The sequence below is a fragment of the Chelmon rostratus genome, chromosome 14 (assembly GCF_017976325.1).
Source record: "Chelmon rostratus isolate fCheRos1 chromosome 14, fCheRos1.pri, whole genome shotgun sequence".
NCBI lineage: Eukaryota > Metazoa > Chordata > Actinopteri > Chaetodontiformes > Chaetodontidae > Chelmon > Chelmon rostratus.
In genome coordinates, this window is record NC_055671.1 from 24,043,952 (window position 1) to 24,059,467 (window position 15,516).

At 43.5% G+C, this 15,516-nt stretch overlaps 1 protein-coding gene across 3 annotated transcripts in view; it reads right to left on the reverse strand.

Annotated features, from left to right (window-relative positions):
- Window positions 1-1,681: 1,681 nt before the first annotated feature.
- The window catches only part of capn5b (calpain 5b), a 37,116-nt gene continuing 23,281 nt past the window's right edge, over window positions 1,682-15,516 (reverse strand). The window contains exons 5-13 of one of the 3 annotated variants that reach the window (XM_041952472.1): window positions 11,278-11,471; window positions 9,565-9,642; window positions 8,377-8,572; window positions 8,160-8,282; window positions 7,884-8,080; window positions 6,975-7,096; window positions 6,804-6,854; window positions 5,048-5,184; window positions 1,682-1,864 (exon numbers count right to left, since the gene is read on the reverse strand). In XM_041952472.1, the coding sequence (XP_041808406.1) occupies window positions 1,682-1,864; window positions 5,048-5,184; window positions 6,804-6,854; window positions 6,975-7,096; window positions 7,884-8,080; window positions 8,160-8,282; window positions 8,377-8,572; window positions 9,565-9,642; window positions 11,278-11,471 (1,281 nt within the window). The remainder of the gene's footprint in view (window positions 1,865-5,047; window positions 5,185-6,803; window positions 6,855-6,974; window positions 7,097-7,883; window positions 8,081-8,159; window positions 8,283-8,376; window positions 8,573-9,564; window positions 9,643-11,277; window positions 11,472-15,516) is intronic. The other 2 variants (XM_041952475.1, XM_041952474.1) reach the window with 2 other exon arrangements.

The following is a 15,516-nucleotide window of genomic DNA, read 5'->3' on the forward strand; positions in this document are numbered from 1 at the left end:
CTGCTCATCCTTTAGGGTCCTTTTCCCGCTTTAACATGGAGTAAAGTGCAAGGTGTGTGTTCCCCTAAAGGGCTCTTTTCCCTTCGGTTCACACCTTTCCTCAGAAATAGTTTTCTTCCAGGTACAACGTGGATTAACAGATATACATTCACCCCACACACTCCCATTCAGAGCAAGGCTTGAACTAGCAGGATGCACGCACACACACATGCACACACACACACACACACACACACACACGCCTGTACTGTGCCGTCAGCAGAAGCACAGCTGCTGTCTCTCGGGTCACGTGGCATGAGTCTTTGGCTCAGGCCGACAGACTCAAGTCAGAGGAAGCGTCAGGCAGTGGTGTTGCCGTTAAGAGATGATGTGGCACAGGGGGTGGTGGTTTGTAGCTAGGCTTGGGCCGGGCCAGGCCAGGGCAGTCCGAAAGGGACTAAGAGAGCGGAGGGTCTGGCTCATCTTTGGCCCCATAAAGCACTTGATTATGTCAGGGTGAATCTTTGCACTCCGCTGGACGGGGATGGTGTACACATGGGGGGGGGGGGGGGGGGGGGGGGGGGGTCAGAGAGGAAGGGCAGCTCTATCAAAAGCACCGGCTGCTAAGCTACGACCGGACACATGTGCAGCACAGGCAAACAGTTTTTTTAAGCCATGCAGTTTTGAGATCGTCCATAGCAACCGGCAGAAAGCGTCTCGGGGAATCTGAAACGGGACGATCGATGGAAGACGGGAGGCAAGATTTCACACATGAGCACGCTCACAGAACAACACAGAAAAGCTCTCAGGAGAGGGAGAGAATAGCTGCTGTTGGCTATCGTTTGTAAAGTCCACAGTAAAAAGTGACAGACAGTGCTGCATGCTCTCCAAAGCACCGGCAAACTGGTGAAGACTTGAGGTGTCTGGGTGAGCGGACTGGGTGCGACGGTTATCCACGGACACGAAAGAGTATAGAGTGTGTCAGTATATAGGAGACAGAAACTGAAAATATGATCAAAAGCGGGCTGACTTATGGGTTTTAAGTAAGGGAGGCTGTGCTAACACTGAGGACAGCTGATGGAGAAGATATTTAACATGACCTCCGCCTCCTCAAGGTGGAGACACAGACTCAACCTTAAGGCAATGCATAGCCCTTGGAAACATTGGCACATGCATGGAGAGTGCAGACATGTCTGCATATGTTTTGTTTGTGCATGTATGAGTGTGTGTGTGTGTTTGATTGAATAAACAATGTGCACACAGAAAATAAGAAGTCTGTCTATTCGGATCAGAGCGATGAACTGATTGATAAAACTATTGGCCTTTTCTTTAACGTCAGGTGGACTGTAGCTCAGTTGCTGATGGAGATTCTGGCTACAAAACCTACTTTAAGAACAAATTTCGGACACAAACACTAAATAATGGACAATTTTGGCAGGAATGTGTTCAAACATATTAAATATGAAGCCCAAATATTGTCTATGGACACCTTCCATCCATAAATGTGGGTTCAGGCCTTCATAAACAGGCGTTTAAATGCTGAAGCAAAAGAAAACAGAGGAAACGATAAGAGTGACGAAGAGAGCGCAAGCAGCAGAAGAAAAGACACAGTAAGCTCCCGCGATGGTTTGAGGATGACGGTGAACATGGACGACGGCCACGATTGAACGAGTTGATCACTGTAACCGTATAAACGACGGCATCAGATGTTGGTGAGCGTGGTCGAGGTGATGAGGCGCACAGTGAGCGTGCCCGGGAGGTCGTTGTCCTGGCGGCTGCCCTTGTCGCGGAGGTGAAGCGTGTGCTGCTCCTGCCGCTCGTTGGGATCGCTGAACAGGATCACCTGACCCAGGAAGGTGTCCACGATCATGTTCTTGTTGTAGATCTGTTCGCCGCTCGTGGGAAGAAGGCAGACGCCCGAGAAGCCAAGGGAGGAAGCAGGAAAAGAGAGGAGAGGAAAGACAAAAGGAAATAAGCAGTTATAAACGAGATAAGCACGGGAGAAAACACACAAGGGACAGAAGTTAGAGACACCAGGAAGCAAAGAGAGGAAGAATGATGAATACGAAGAAGTGCTGATGTACAGGAGCATTAAGCAAAAAGTCATAAATCTTACTTACACGGCACTCTTCAGAGAGAATTAATTTACAGAGCACTCGATACTTGATTTAAAAAATATTAAAATCTAAAAATAAATGTGTCCAAATCTATCTCCAACAAAAAAAACTGTAGAAAAAAGACGAGCTTTGACGTGATCAGGATTAAACGGCAGAGTTGCAAAGATCCGATTTGTCAGACGGTGTCGATGCTGATGATCAGTGAAACGTCATCAACCTGCATTAAATACAGCCTTCTGCAATAAATGTGCCGGCTGTGGTCCTTTACTGTGAATCTGGAGGCGCTGACCTAAACTTTACCCCATCTAGCTGTAGATTTAGACATTTCCTGCTGTTTCCTTCAGGAGGTTGATTCAATGCAAAGGCCAACAACAACTCTGGAAACTCTGTCCAGGTCAGTTTTGGTGTGCTGATGTGATTTGGTCAAGAGATGCAGAAGCACATCATTACACTGAGGGACGTCATCGTCCATCACAGCAGCTCAGGCCTGTTAGGGATGTGCCACATCATGCACTTCGTGATAATATGGGTATCATTTTTAATATGAAGATTCCTGTTATGACAATGGAAAAGACTCTGACATGTATGCTGAAAGTGCTACTGGCTCCTCGGTGGAGGAGCTAGCTCAAAATATAGGAGCAGCTACAGTCGTGTGTGTCACACCGCGGTGAGGTCTGTCTCGTCATGGGGTTTTTGTCTTGTCATTTCCTGTTTTATTATGAAGGTCTAACTCTCCTCTCGTTTCAGAGCACTTGCCCTTCCTCATGTGTCCCGTGTGTCCGCCCCGATCACCTGTTGTCTCCACCTGTTCCTGATTACCCTCCACGTGTTAAATAGTCTGCGTCTCCCTTGTCTTGTGCCAGTGTGTCTTTGTCCGTCGGCGATTCACCCGAGCCTGTCTTCTCCCTTGCCCGTGCTCATGCCACAGCCACGGTTATTGTCCGTAAGCTCTTGTTTCCTCTTCGTGAGTGTTTTTGTTTGTAATTTTGATAATATAGTTCTTTGGTTTATTTTCACTGTTTAGATTTTAGCCGAATTCTTTTCCTCATTATAGAGTGATTTTCTGTTTTTGATTGGTTTTGTTACTTTGTTTCTAGTTCCTCCATTATTTAGGAGTGTATTTTGAGTTTAGAGTTTTCCTTATCTAGTCTCGTTTAGTCATTTTCATAGAGTTTTCCTCCTTCAGGAGCGCCTTTTGTTTCTTAGTTTTCATAGCCATAGAGATTCTTAGTTATTCCTCTGAGTGAGCGTTTTCTGTTCTTTGTTATTTTTCTTATTATAGATATTATTATAGATATAGCCTTTTGCCTAGAATAACTTCATAGCCTGTTTGTTTAACACTCCGCGAATTGGTTCTTGGGTGTTTTCAATTAACAACTGCGTGAACTGATCTCTGCGTCTGAGTCCCGGCCTGACAGTGTGGAAGTGGTTTGGTTACAGCTTCACGTTGGCCTGAATAAACCTTATCAGCTGGACATGGAGAGGTTAACAGATTTTACACCGGAGGGAAAAGATATGATCAAATTGGTATTCTTATCAGTCGATACCCTGAGTTTGGGTATTGGTATCGTTTCCAGGTCCAGTTTCTCTGCAGAGCTTTCAGCGTTCACTGAGACACAAATGATCTGGTCTGATTGAGTAAATTCAACATATTACCAACAATAATCCCCTAACCAATACACCGCCCCACATGTATTAACTGATATTGAGCCTGTAATCGGTTGGTTATGGATGTTTGCCCCACTCTCATGTGATGCAGTCACACACACAGAGGTGATGAAATGAAGGAGACGATGGAAAAGGCAGGAGAGCTTACACCTCCGTTTTGACCAGAGGAAGTGAAGATTAAATTTAGTTGCAGGTGTAAAATAAGCACTTCAAGGTTCAGGGACTTCAGGAGTGGAGTTACTGATCTCTGATTGGTCAAACACAGAAGCCGCAGCAACTACAACTTGTGCGCAGCTTCATTCAAAAAATAAGGAGGTAGTGGGAAGTCCCGATAAACATTTCAAACTAAGTTAAAAGCTTTCTGACTGGATTAAAACAGAGTGAGACAAAAAAAAAGACGAACTGAGAGGAGCAGAGACAGAAGCTCTGCTGATTGTTTGATGGTGGTTATAAACACTCAACAGCTCGTTTTCACCACCGCACGCCTCCTTTTCATTCATTCATTACATCCAAATCAAAGTCAGGAGTCTTTCAACAGGAAACACAAACGACTGTGTCGGTGTTTCTTTGTGTGTGAACAGAAAATTACAAACATGCAGATGCACAGAAGGACGAGTTCAGTTCCTCGGTTTACTTCCTCTGGTTGTGTTTCGCCGCTCCCTCTCTTGATGCCGGCCTCTGCGGCCGAGGAGGACTCACTCAAGCACAACAAACTTGAAAGAAAAACACAAACCGCAACTCTTCCAGCATGAACTAAATGATCCACGCACCACACGGCCACCAGGGAGCAGGACAGGACCGGAGAATCCGCGAGGACGCTCTGATTGGGTGTTGCATCAGGAAGTAAACAGTAAGCAGAGATGTGCGCCTCGTATACAGATAATCAATGTGAGTGTTTGCTCACTGTTGCCACTATCAAACACCCCAAACTCTGCTCAGCTGTGGAAGTTCTCCAGGAGTGGGAGCGTTAAAGGGACAGTTCACCCAAATAACAGAGACGCTGCTGTGTGGATCTCGTAGACCTCTCCAGGAGGAAAGCTGAGAAGATGGATATTCAAAAACTAAAATCTTTTACACTTTATTTGACTTTTTAACCGTTTGCAGCCTCTCTTGGTTTGTCGACAGCAGCACAATAAAACATACTTGCCAGAAAAAAAGCACTAATTGCTGTAAAGTTGCTCATTTTGACGCCTGACAGCTGCCACTCACAGGCCGCGACCGTGAACGTGTGTTTGAGCCGGCGTTCAGTCCCACAGTGGGACGGCTGCAGAGTGACAGCTCACCTCGATGTGGATGCCGTCCTTGGGTTTCTTGCGGTAGAACAGGCCTTTGATGTCAAAGTTTGGGCACCGTGTGTCCTTATGAACCGGTGAACGAACCCTCTCCCCTTCACAGGTGATGATCATGTAGGGATCTACAGCTGAAGGAAGAGGAAGTCTATAGATTAGTAGACTGTGGCGATGGAAGACGCTGTGACTGCTATCTGATTTGTTTATGCATGTCTGCATCAGATTACGTGTGTTAATTTGGCAAAGGGTTTATTTCCAACAAATTGTACAATATGATTATTTTAATTATCAATTAATCTCCAGGTCGTAAGTTCAGAAAAGTTCTGACACAGCTGAAAGTCTTAGTGAAGTACAATCAAAACTCTGAACTCTGTCTGAAACGAATAGCAAAGTTTTTATTTGCGATGGCCAGGAGCACTACGACGAGTTTATGAAGGACAAAGACAAACAGAAAAAAAATGTATCAGATCCTAGATTTCTTCTTTTGTTTTTTGGTGTTTCATGTCTGCATCTGCCAGTGAGCCTTCAGGATAAGCATAAGCATGATAATATTATTCCACTATAGGAGAGCCTTATACTCTCTGCAGTTAGGTGGAAAAACAGCGTGCAGACATCGATATCCACAAATGGCCAAAATGAGTTGGAAAACATCACCATGTTGGATATTAGCAAAAATGCAACATCATGCATCTTTACTATAATGTAAAGCAAATGCAGTGAATCCTCACAGCTGAGAAGCTACAAACAGGTAATATTTGGTACGTCAACAAAAAGAAACTTTGTTTGAGATACAGAAAAATAAGTATTAGTCGCTATTAATCAATCAATAACGATAACTTGTTATAAGTCTTATAAACAGGTGTGTCCGATGAAAACCTGCACACTGTCCATCGCTTGTACCCAATTAACTAACAACGTTCCACTTCATACATTCGTATACATTTGCTTCTCATTTTCTTTAATTGATGCTCAGCGCAGAGTTTTGTTAATCATAAGAAGAGCTTGTTGACTGTGATGATGGACGTCAGGGAGGTGTTGCTGGCGCCCTCGATTACTGTTTTTTCTATGTTTATATAAAATAATAATTCACAAAAAAGCAAAAAGATTAGAGAAATTCCATTAATCACATCTCGACTCCTCACATTCATCTTGTGACCCTCTGCAGGGCCCCGACCCCTCGGTTGGGAACCACTGGACTAAACTACTACTACTAAGTGTATATAAAGTAGTATAAAAGGATAAAATATTACTCTCAGGGGACCTTTCACTGCAGAATGAGTACTTTTGATACTTTAAGTACATTTTGCTGATACTTCTGTACTTATTAGGATTTGGATGAACTTTTGATTGAGTAAAGGATCAAAGTACTTCTTCCTGCTCTCTCAGCAAAAACACCTCAATATTAAAGCCACAATGTGGAGGATATGTACATTTCTCACTTTGGCGCCATCCGGTGGACACTGTGGCAGCCAGCATGAGGATCTGACCCCGAGTTACAGAACGAATAAGATGACAGCACTGCATGAACTGCACTGATTTTCACCAGGATTGTCTCATTTTTAAGTTATGAAAGCACAATAATTCACCACAATCACAAAAAAATCTACACATAGTGGCTTTAAAGGTGAGCGAGTTGTAAAAGTTACAGGTGTGTGCACACAGTGTAGGAGCTTTAAACGGGGTTAGGACTGCGTACTGCAGGCTAACACTAAATAACTGACTACAGTCTCAACAGAAGGTGCTGTGGTACCTCTTGCTTTGCTCAGAAGTCTTTCCTTATTGGGATTGAGGCAGCGTAGCTCTGTGGGTGTTTACAGGGGTTTATAGTGCTTTACAGTTCAGGAACGTGATCATTAACATGCAGATACAATGACAAGACACAAAGTCAAGCTAGGATACAGCTCTGTGTGTAGTGTCCTACCTCCATTGGAGTCCTGTCCCTGCAGACCCTCAGCATTCAGTACATGGACCTGAGTGACCAGCTGAGGGTACCCACACATCCCCGTCCAGCATGTCTGAGGAGGCTCGTCCAGAGTCAGCTCTCTGGGAAACAAACAGTGTACGTGCTTGTTAGAGGACCGTTAAAGCCAGCTGGACTTATGTACCTCATCTCTGTTCAGGCATCTGTTTAGCATTAGTGCTTCCAACCACTGTTTCATACGCAGTGACACAAGCTTAATAACAAAACATAATTCCTTGTCCCGAGAGCCGGAACAAGAGCAAAACTTGAAACTCTGTAAAAAGCTCTTCTGGGAAGTGAAGTTAAAGAGCAGCAGTAGTACATGCATCTAGTTAGTGGGAGCTGTGCAATGAGCACGCATTTAAAGGATGGGTTCACACTTTTCAGTCAGGTGCCCACATTAACATGAAAACAGTTTGCTTGCTGTGGTCATTCCTCCTGTTCATATTGGCCGTTAACCTTCCTCATGTGATTCCAGTGTAAGTGATGGAGGATGAACTTTTGAGTCTAAAGATTAAAGTTAATACGAGGCTTCATTAGATTGAGTTAGACAAATCAAGAGGTTATGTTTACAAAGTTTAAAATGACCTCTTTTTAAGTTACTATATCTTCACCTCAGTCTATAAAACACTATCGTCACCGTTAAACAGAGTATTTTATTTTGCATCTTACTTTATATGATCCCACAAGTGCTTGTAGTTTTATTGGCTGCTTCTCTTAAATGTTGTGAATATTGGCCAGCTGATGAGAGACCAGCGCTCAATACTCTGCACAAAGGTAGGCTATGATGCGTGATCCGTGCTGATAACATTTGATTCATATAAAACTTTAGATAAGTCGAACTGTTTATGGGTAAGACATCAGATTTACTTGCAATCTGAAGGCACATCAGTGAAGACACGGAGCAGGAAGTCGCCCTGCTGCCCGGGGTCAAAGGTTGTGGGAATGATGACATAACGCCCCTCCTTCAGCTCCTTCCTGAGGAAGACGCAACGCGAGTTGATGTAGATGGAGCCCGCTACTTTCTGCTGGGCTGAGTGCATACGGTACTTTCGATTGAGCTCCACCTGCAGGACGAGAAGACGTTAGAGCAGAAATTTGTCCAGCTGGTATTTGTGCACGTGTGTGTTTTGTGTGCGTTTCTACCCGGTGAATATCAAAGCCTATGGCGAGGTTTTCCCCTTTGCCCTCTTTGGGCGTGGCTCTCTTTTCTTTCTGCTGCAAGCAGATCAGCACCTCATCCTCCACCTTCTTCACATCAAACACGTACTGGGAAGAGAGAGGGGGACACCGCGTCACACTCCATCAGCCGTCACACATTTCCCAATAAACACGCGTGAAAACACAGACTAGCTGGACGAACCTGAGGGTTCTGCAGGAAGGTGGCCTTGTGGTTGATGCAGCCGCCGGACCGGTTGCGGAGCGGGTCCTGGCGGTGCACCCAGGAGCCCCTCATCACCTCCTCCTCCCAGGTTTTGTGGATGCTCAGGTAGGAGGTGTTGATGAGGCGGCACAAGATCAGGTCCGTGAAGTACTGGCAGAAGTCGTCGAACGTCATCCTGCAGGAGGGCAGGAAAAGGAGAGGAGAGAAGAGACCGGAGAGAGTGGATACCAACTAGAGGGAAAAGCTTGAAAGAAGAAGACCTTGAACAGGTATAAAAATAGAGGAAATGAGATCAGGAACAAAGAAAAGGGTTACATGTTAAACCAATATTAGGACTTCTGGTGCTGAATGGTGTTAAATGTTGACTGAAACTGTCAATATCATCATTTGACCATTTAAATGCCATAAAAAGCCCCTAAAATCTACAAACATTCAGTGTTTTCTCCCATTTATGTTGGTGTGGAAAAGCTTATTTACTTTCTTGTTGTTGGATGATAGATGCCACACTCACATCTGTCTGTAAATATGATGCTACCACAAGCAGCTGTGTAGCTTAGCTTAGTTTAGCGCACAGACAGGAAAAAGGTGGAAACAACTAGCATAGCTCTGTCCGGAGGCAACCACCAACCTTCACTAATTAACTGGTTGAGAAAGTCACTGCACATGGCCAAGACACATTAATCTCTGTAAAACTATAAATTATTGTTTTCCACACTTTGATTAAAACTGCTTGCTGTTCCTGTATAACAGGCCTAAAACATCTGTCCAATGCAAACTGAAATACCACATAAACTGAATATTCTGCACCTTTTCTATGGTATGTCAAAGCATTCCACATAGCCAGACCAGCTGTTTCACCCTGTTTCCAGGCTAAGCTAAGCTAATTGGCTGCTGCCTTATACTTATTGTACAGATATTGATCTTCTCCTCAAAACTCTCAGCAAGAAACCAAATAACTATTCCTTTGAAAGTGTGATCAGTCCAAAATGTCGAAGTCAGTTCAGGTGAGGTGTTCCCAAACACAACCAGGACAGTATTAATCAATCGCTCAATAAACACATCATCATTCAAATGCAACTTTCACTTTCACCACGCCAGAACCACCTTAATAAATGGCTCTGAGATAAGCAGCCAAAAAAACATTGTGAGTACTTTACTGCTTCTCACCAGAACTCGCCGTCGTCCTGCACGGTGACGCCAAGCTTTTCTCTCTCGCTCTTGCTCACCTTGTTCCACTCCTCCGAACTGCAGAGAGGAGGAGGAGGAGGAGGAGGAGAAGGAGAAGGAGAAGAAGAAGAAGAAGATTGATGACCTGATGTTTTCTGCCCAATTATATATATATTTATTACAATATATTTATTTATTATGTTTATTTAAAGCATATAACTGCAAGTATTTTATGAGAGACCACCGAAATAAAAGTCTTTTTTTTTTTTTTTCTAACCTGCTGGTCAGAATACCGTTAATTTTGATTCTTTGTTTAGTTTTAGCTGACTGAGCATTTTAGTTTTATCTTTGTATTTTAGTCTAAAAAGTCTGTTTCAGTTTTCAGGTTATTGAACATTTCAGTCACTGTGTGCACCTACATGCTGAGTGAGGTCCAGTGACGACGGTTTTCATGATAAGCAGCATATTAATTTATGTTAAGAGTCAGACATAGCTGTGAATCTTCTGATAATCGTAGTAATTATGATTAGAAATTCTCAGTAACTGTATCAAGTTCAGATATATAATTGATGAATGTGTCTGTCCCTCACGGGTGCTATCATGTTAGTGAGTAAAAAAAAAAAACTCTGCATGTGTATTTGTAGTGTGAATCATACCTGAGCATCAAGGTCTGTTCTGTATTCACTACTCAGGGGAAACAAGGGCGTTTACTTGATGCATTAGCTCTGTGTTTATGTCTCACAATTTATGATTCACTGACAAACGTCGGCATCTCGACAGTCTGTCAGACTCCATTTACAGTAACAGGTTTTATCAAACCATGAATAAATTATTCAGTGAGAGAGAGTGAGTGATTGAGAAGCAGACTCACGTCGCTTTAATAACATCTTTCTCTCTTTTGGGCCTCATTAATAATTCAGACTCCATTATGATCCTGCTTTACCACCTCCCTGTTTGTTGCACACTTCCACGTCGAGGGGGCTGCTTTATCTCAGCTTTACCAATTCCCATAAGAAGTGTAGGGTAGCAGAAATGCGGGAGTAATGGAATGAAACAGTCGTTTTCTGGGGAGAAATAACAGCTTTGTCCACCTGATTGAATGTCCACTTGTGCAAACCAGTCATTTTAATTCACCTAGACATTTGAATTGAAGGGTTAGTCGCTTCAATTACGGCCCGTCTGTTTCGGGAGGATCCTGGGAAAATGATATCTGAGCTGCGCTGAAACTGCTCTCTAAAAACAAGCTCCAGCGGGGCTCAATTCAGCCATTTGTCTTGGCTCTGGGGCCCATTAGCTTGATTGCATATCCATTTTTCATTGTCTACATGACATTTCTCATTGTGCAGCTTTCTTGTCTGCGTCGTGGCCATTACATATGGGTTGGTCTTTGTTCAGCCGTTTGTTGTTTGCTCATTCATCACACGCAGTCTCTCAGAAATGTTGAGAGACGAAGGGGACCAGTGCACTTTGTCATTTTAAAATTAAATTAGTGAAATTGGTTAAATTGGTAAAGGTCACTGCAAGGTAACATATGAAAGGGCAAATGCATTGCTTGTGATGCTCTGGAAATGTTTCACGTCTGACTCACCGAGATCGCCGCGCAGAATTGGGACGGATGGATGAAGACGGCTCAATGAGTCTCAATGAGACGAGATAAGATTAGTTGAGCTGCTGCGGTTCATCCATGCCAGTAGGTGGCAGCGCTGTGCTTACCTGTCGCTCCAGGGGCCGCTCCACTCCTTCTCTCCCCAGGGGTTCCTCATGCGGATCATGTGCAGCTTCTCTGATTTGAAGAAGGCCAGCAGTCCGTGACCTAGCCGCACTTTCCGTACGTCCGTCACAGCGTAGGCGTGACCTTTGACCAGGCCGCAGTCCAGCCGTGCCTCCATGTCCTCTACAGTGGTCGCCTGCAAAACAGCAGAAACAGGTAGGTTTAGGGCTGGAAAACAGATGCTTTTGTGGATCTCTAGAATATGCAAAAAATAGGAAGGCTGGCAAAGTTCCCTGGAAATTACAAACAGGTAGGTGTCTGGTTAAAGGCATGCAGGGACACTGTTGCAGTTTGAAGTGGAAACTGCACAAAAAGCAGTTTCTAAGCGAACAGAAAACAGAGATATTTGTGCCTTTATTAGAGACAGCAGAGAGGATGGGAAACCACGTAAAAGAGAGATGCAACAAAAGTCTCTGGCTGGACTCGAACCAGGAACATAGTGGTTCCCTCTGAAGCCATAGGGGTGCAGCAGGATTGTTTATTCAGTATTGTACAGCTGTAAGGCTGGGTTGAAAAAATCGATCCGCCGATTTTAAATCAATTCTCATTTTATTTTTAAAAAAATCGATTCTCGCGTCCAAAGATCGATTTTATACGATTATGTATTTTCCGCACTATAAGGCACACCGGATTATGAATGGCCTATTTTAAAACTTTTTTCATATATAGGGCGCACCGCATTATAAGGCGCATAGAAAGAAACTACCGTACTGTGGTGTCTGGGGTTGCATTATGCATCCACTAGATCAGGGGTCGGCAACCCACGGCTCCGGCGGCTCTTTCGTCCCTCTGATGCGGCTCTTGAAAATAATTAATGAGCATTTATTTAAAATGTATTCTCTTTTAGTTCGGAATCGAATCGATTCTTGAAATCTGAATCGATACCCAGCCCTATACAGCTGTTAAACTGATTGTCCCAGTGAGCAGATGGCACAGCACTGACAAAATAAAAAGAAGCTTGTTGAGATATTATGACTGAAAAGCATTTGTATGTTTCTGACTGGCTAGTGTGTCAGCAGTTAGCTTGCCAGTTAGCCTGTGAGCACCTGAAACACCTGTTCAGCACCCCAGCAGTGACCTAAAAGAGCCAAAAAACCTCAGTGAGCAGCAGAGTGGGGCCACACATCTCTGAAGGTTTGTCTGTGCCAGCGACACTTTTCATGTTACCTGTAATTATTTGATTCATTGTTACTATAAATTTATTATCATTGGTTGAAACAGCTGAAGAGAAACAGGATAAGGGGGGAAAGAGAGAGAGAGAGAGAGAGGAGGGCCCAGGCTGGAATCAAGCCTGGGCTGCTGCAGAAAGGACTCAGACTTATACGGTGTGTGCACTCTAACAGGTGAGCGACAGGGCGCCCCACTATAAAAAATATTGATTTGTAAACTTGCATCAGCCACAGCTACATCGAATTTGTATTGATAGTGTGCTGGAAAACCCTCTCACAGATCCAAGGTGCTTGGAACAGCTTGTGCATCCATTTTGCTCCTTGTAAAGCCATCCAAAGTCTGAGAACAGGCCAGTGTTCATGGCGGTACAAGTTATTGTTGTTGTGGGAAACACACACTGGAAGGTTTCTGCTGAGTTTATGTGACTGAGCAAATAAAAGTGGTGGGAGAGAGGAGAGAGAGTCATTAAGCAGCGTTATCAGAAAATTGGTTCTTCGATCCAATAATTATGTGTTCAGTGCACTTGGCTTTTTTTTGTGACACATCAAACTGCACATTTCATCCGTTATTATCCTTGCAACAGCTGAGACGCTGATTAATAAGGCACACAGACAGTCAAACAGACAGACAGGACAAATAGATGTACTGCTAAATGGATTTCTGAAACACTGGTTTGTCCAAATAGGAGCTGTTAGAAGGAAAACTGAACCCCACAGTGAGCCCACTGCTCTTAAAGTTGGCTTTGTGTATGGACCTGGAAGGTCCAAGGCTGGCTGTATACCCCAATGGATTACACTATGAATCATGGATCACAATGATCACAATGCAGTGCTTAAAAACAACAACAGCAAAAGCATAGATGCTACTATAGCCTCATTTATATATAGATAGATGTATAGAGGATTTCGTCACTGAAGGCTTTTCTTCTCCCGCCTGGCTGGCAGACCAGCCTTGGGCCTCCCACAGGAGATGTGTAGAAATTCATACAGATCAATTTAAGCTTGAGAAATACAAGTAATAAGAACAACGGATAAAAGTGGAAAATGCATATTTGTACGGTATTAGTTATGTTCTCTGAGCTCTCATTACTCTTGCAAGTGAATAACAGACCCTCCAGTGTAAAAACTCATGCATATAAAAGAGCCGTATCATTTAAAAACTGAACTGCACCTGACACTGAATCACAATGAGGGATTGCGATTTAGTTGTTGCTGGAGCAGGACATCGGGGAATAAGACTGGCGTGAAACACAAGACCAAACAGTGAAATTCATAGAACAGCGTGTTTGTTTTCTTAACAAGCAGATGTGAGTTCAAAAGAGCAGAGAGCAAAGAAACCCTCCAGGTCCAGGATTATTCGTCTCAATTTCTAAAGCATCATGTAAACTTAATTTAGTACTATAAAACAGTTTTCTAACACTGAAACAGTCCTTCATGCTGACAGCACAAAGGTTCTCTTGGTTGATCAAAAAAAATCAATATGGGCAATTTCAGAGATGATCTATGGTTCAGATGCAGGAAAGGTTTGAGGAAATGTGAAGCAGATTCAACAGTTTTAAGAAGCAGAAGAGGGTCTGCAAGGCTGAAAGCTTTGACAAAACTCGCCCAACATGCAGAAACAAAGGATAAACCTTGTTTTATCACAGAAAACAGCCATGAAGCAGTTCTACTGACTCAAATCATCACTATGAAAAGTGATCCATTCACACGTGGTGTTAACCTGCAGTCTGTACCAATAATCTGGACCGAGGGTCTGAGGATGGAGGGTGTCTGCAGCATGTTAAGCCCTCTCAAGCAAATTTGTGATTTTTGGAAACATAAATAAACCTGACTTATATCTTACTTATATTAGCATCTGGATGAGGAGATATGTGCGTTAATGAAAGTGTAAATGTACCCAGGATGCATTGCAATAATTTCAGCCAGAATATATGTAGAGGTGGTCTGGTCCGCGGTGTGATCCAGATATTTTAGACCAGGCATGTCAAACTGATTCCATAAAGGGCCGTGTGGCTGCAGGATTTTTTTCCAACCAAGGAGGAGCACACCAGGCCAACCAATCAACATCAAGGGATCACTTAGTTATCAGCTGAAGCCTGAGATCAGCTGATGAATTGATTCCAGCCTGGTGTGCTCCTCCTTGGTTGGAACGAAAACCTGCAGCCAGACGGCCCTCTATGGAATCAGTTTGACATGCCTGTTTTAGACTGACCTGTAGATTCAGGCCAGCCTTATTTTTATTCTTAGATTAGTCCAATGCAAGTAAGTGTCACAAAAATAACTGACTTGACTTATTTTAATCTAACATGTTCAATTTTCAACTAATTTTTATCAACAGCATCTCATTCCAGGGATCAACCCTCATCATATATGATGGGTTCCAGATGCACACAACATCTGCTGGAATCCTTGTTGTGGCTCTTTTTTCATCTACCACATAAAAGTACTTAAGTACACACCTTCCTTTTGAAGCCCTTATACTTAAATTTACCATTATCCGAGCATCAGTACATGTGCTTCCCTGTAAGTACTACAATGCTGAGGCTTTGTGCAAATTTCTGGAAAGGAAAAGGCAACACGACATCATCCAAACTGACAAACCAGAATTGCTTGCTCTTCATTTGCATGTACCTCACGTAATATCTCAGAAATTACTGCACCGCACTGAAGAGCCTTTGAAAAGTTGCAGAGAGAATTTATGCAGAGATTTGGCACAAAAGATGGCTGCTATCTCTGCTGCAAGACACAGGCGGCGAGTGTCTCCACAAAGTCAGGCGGGGACTTTGTCATCCCTGGGTTCTCAAGTCGCAGCAGAAAACGCTCTAATTATTAAAGGGCTCTGGGGCACAAAGGGTCAGCTTTGGAGGATTAGACCATTTCCAGAAAACAGGTATCGAAACGCTGCAAAATGAGAACATCCTTATGGTTTGCTGAATGTCAAGATGTTACACAGATGGATTTGGAGCAGACACTGTTCCCCCCTCAGGATGAACTGTAGGAGCTTTGGTGATC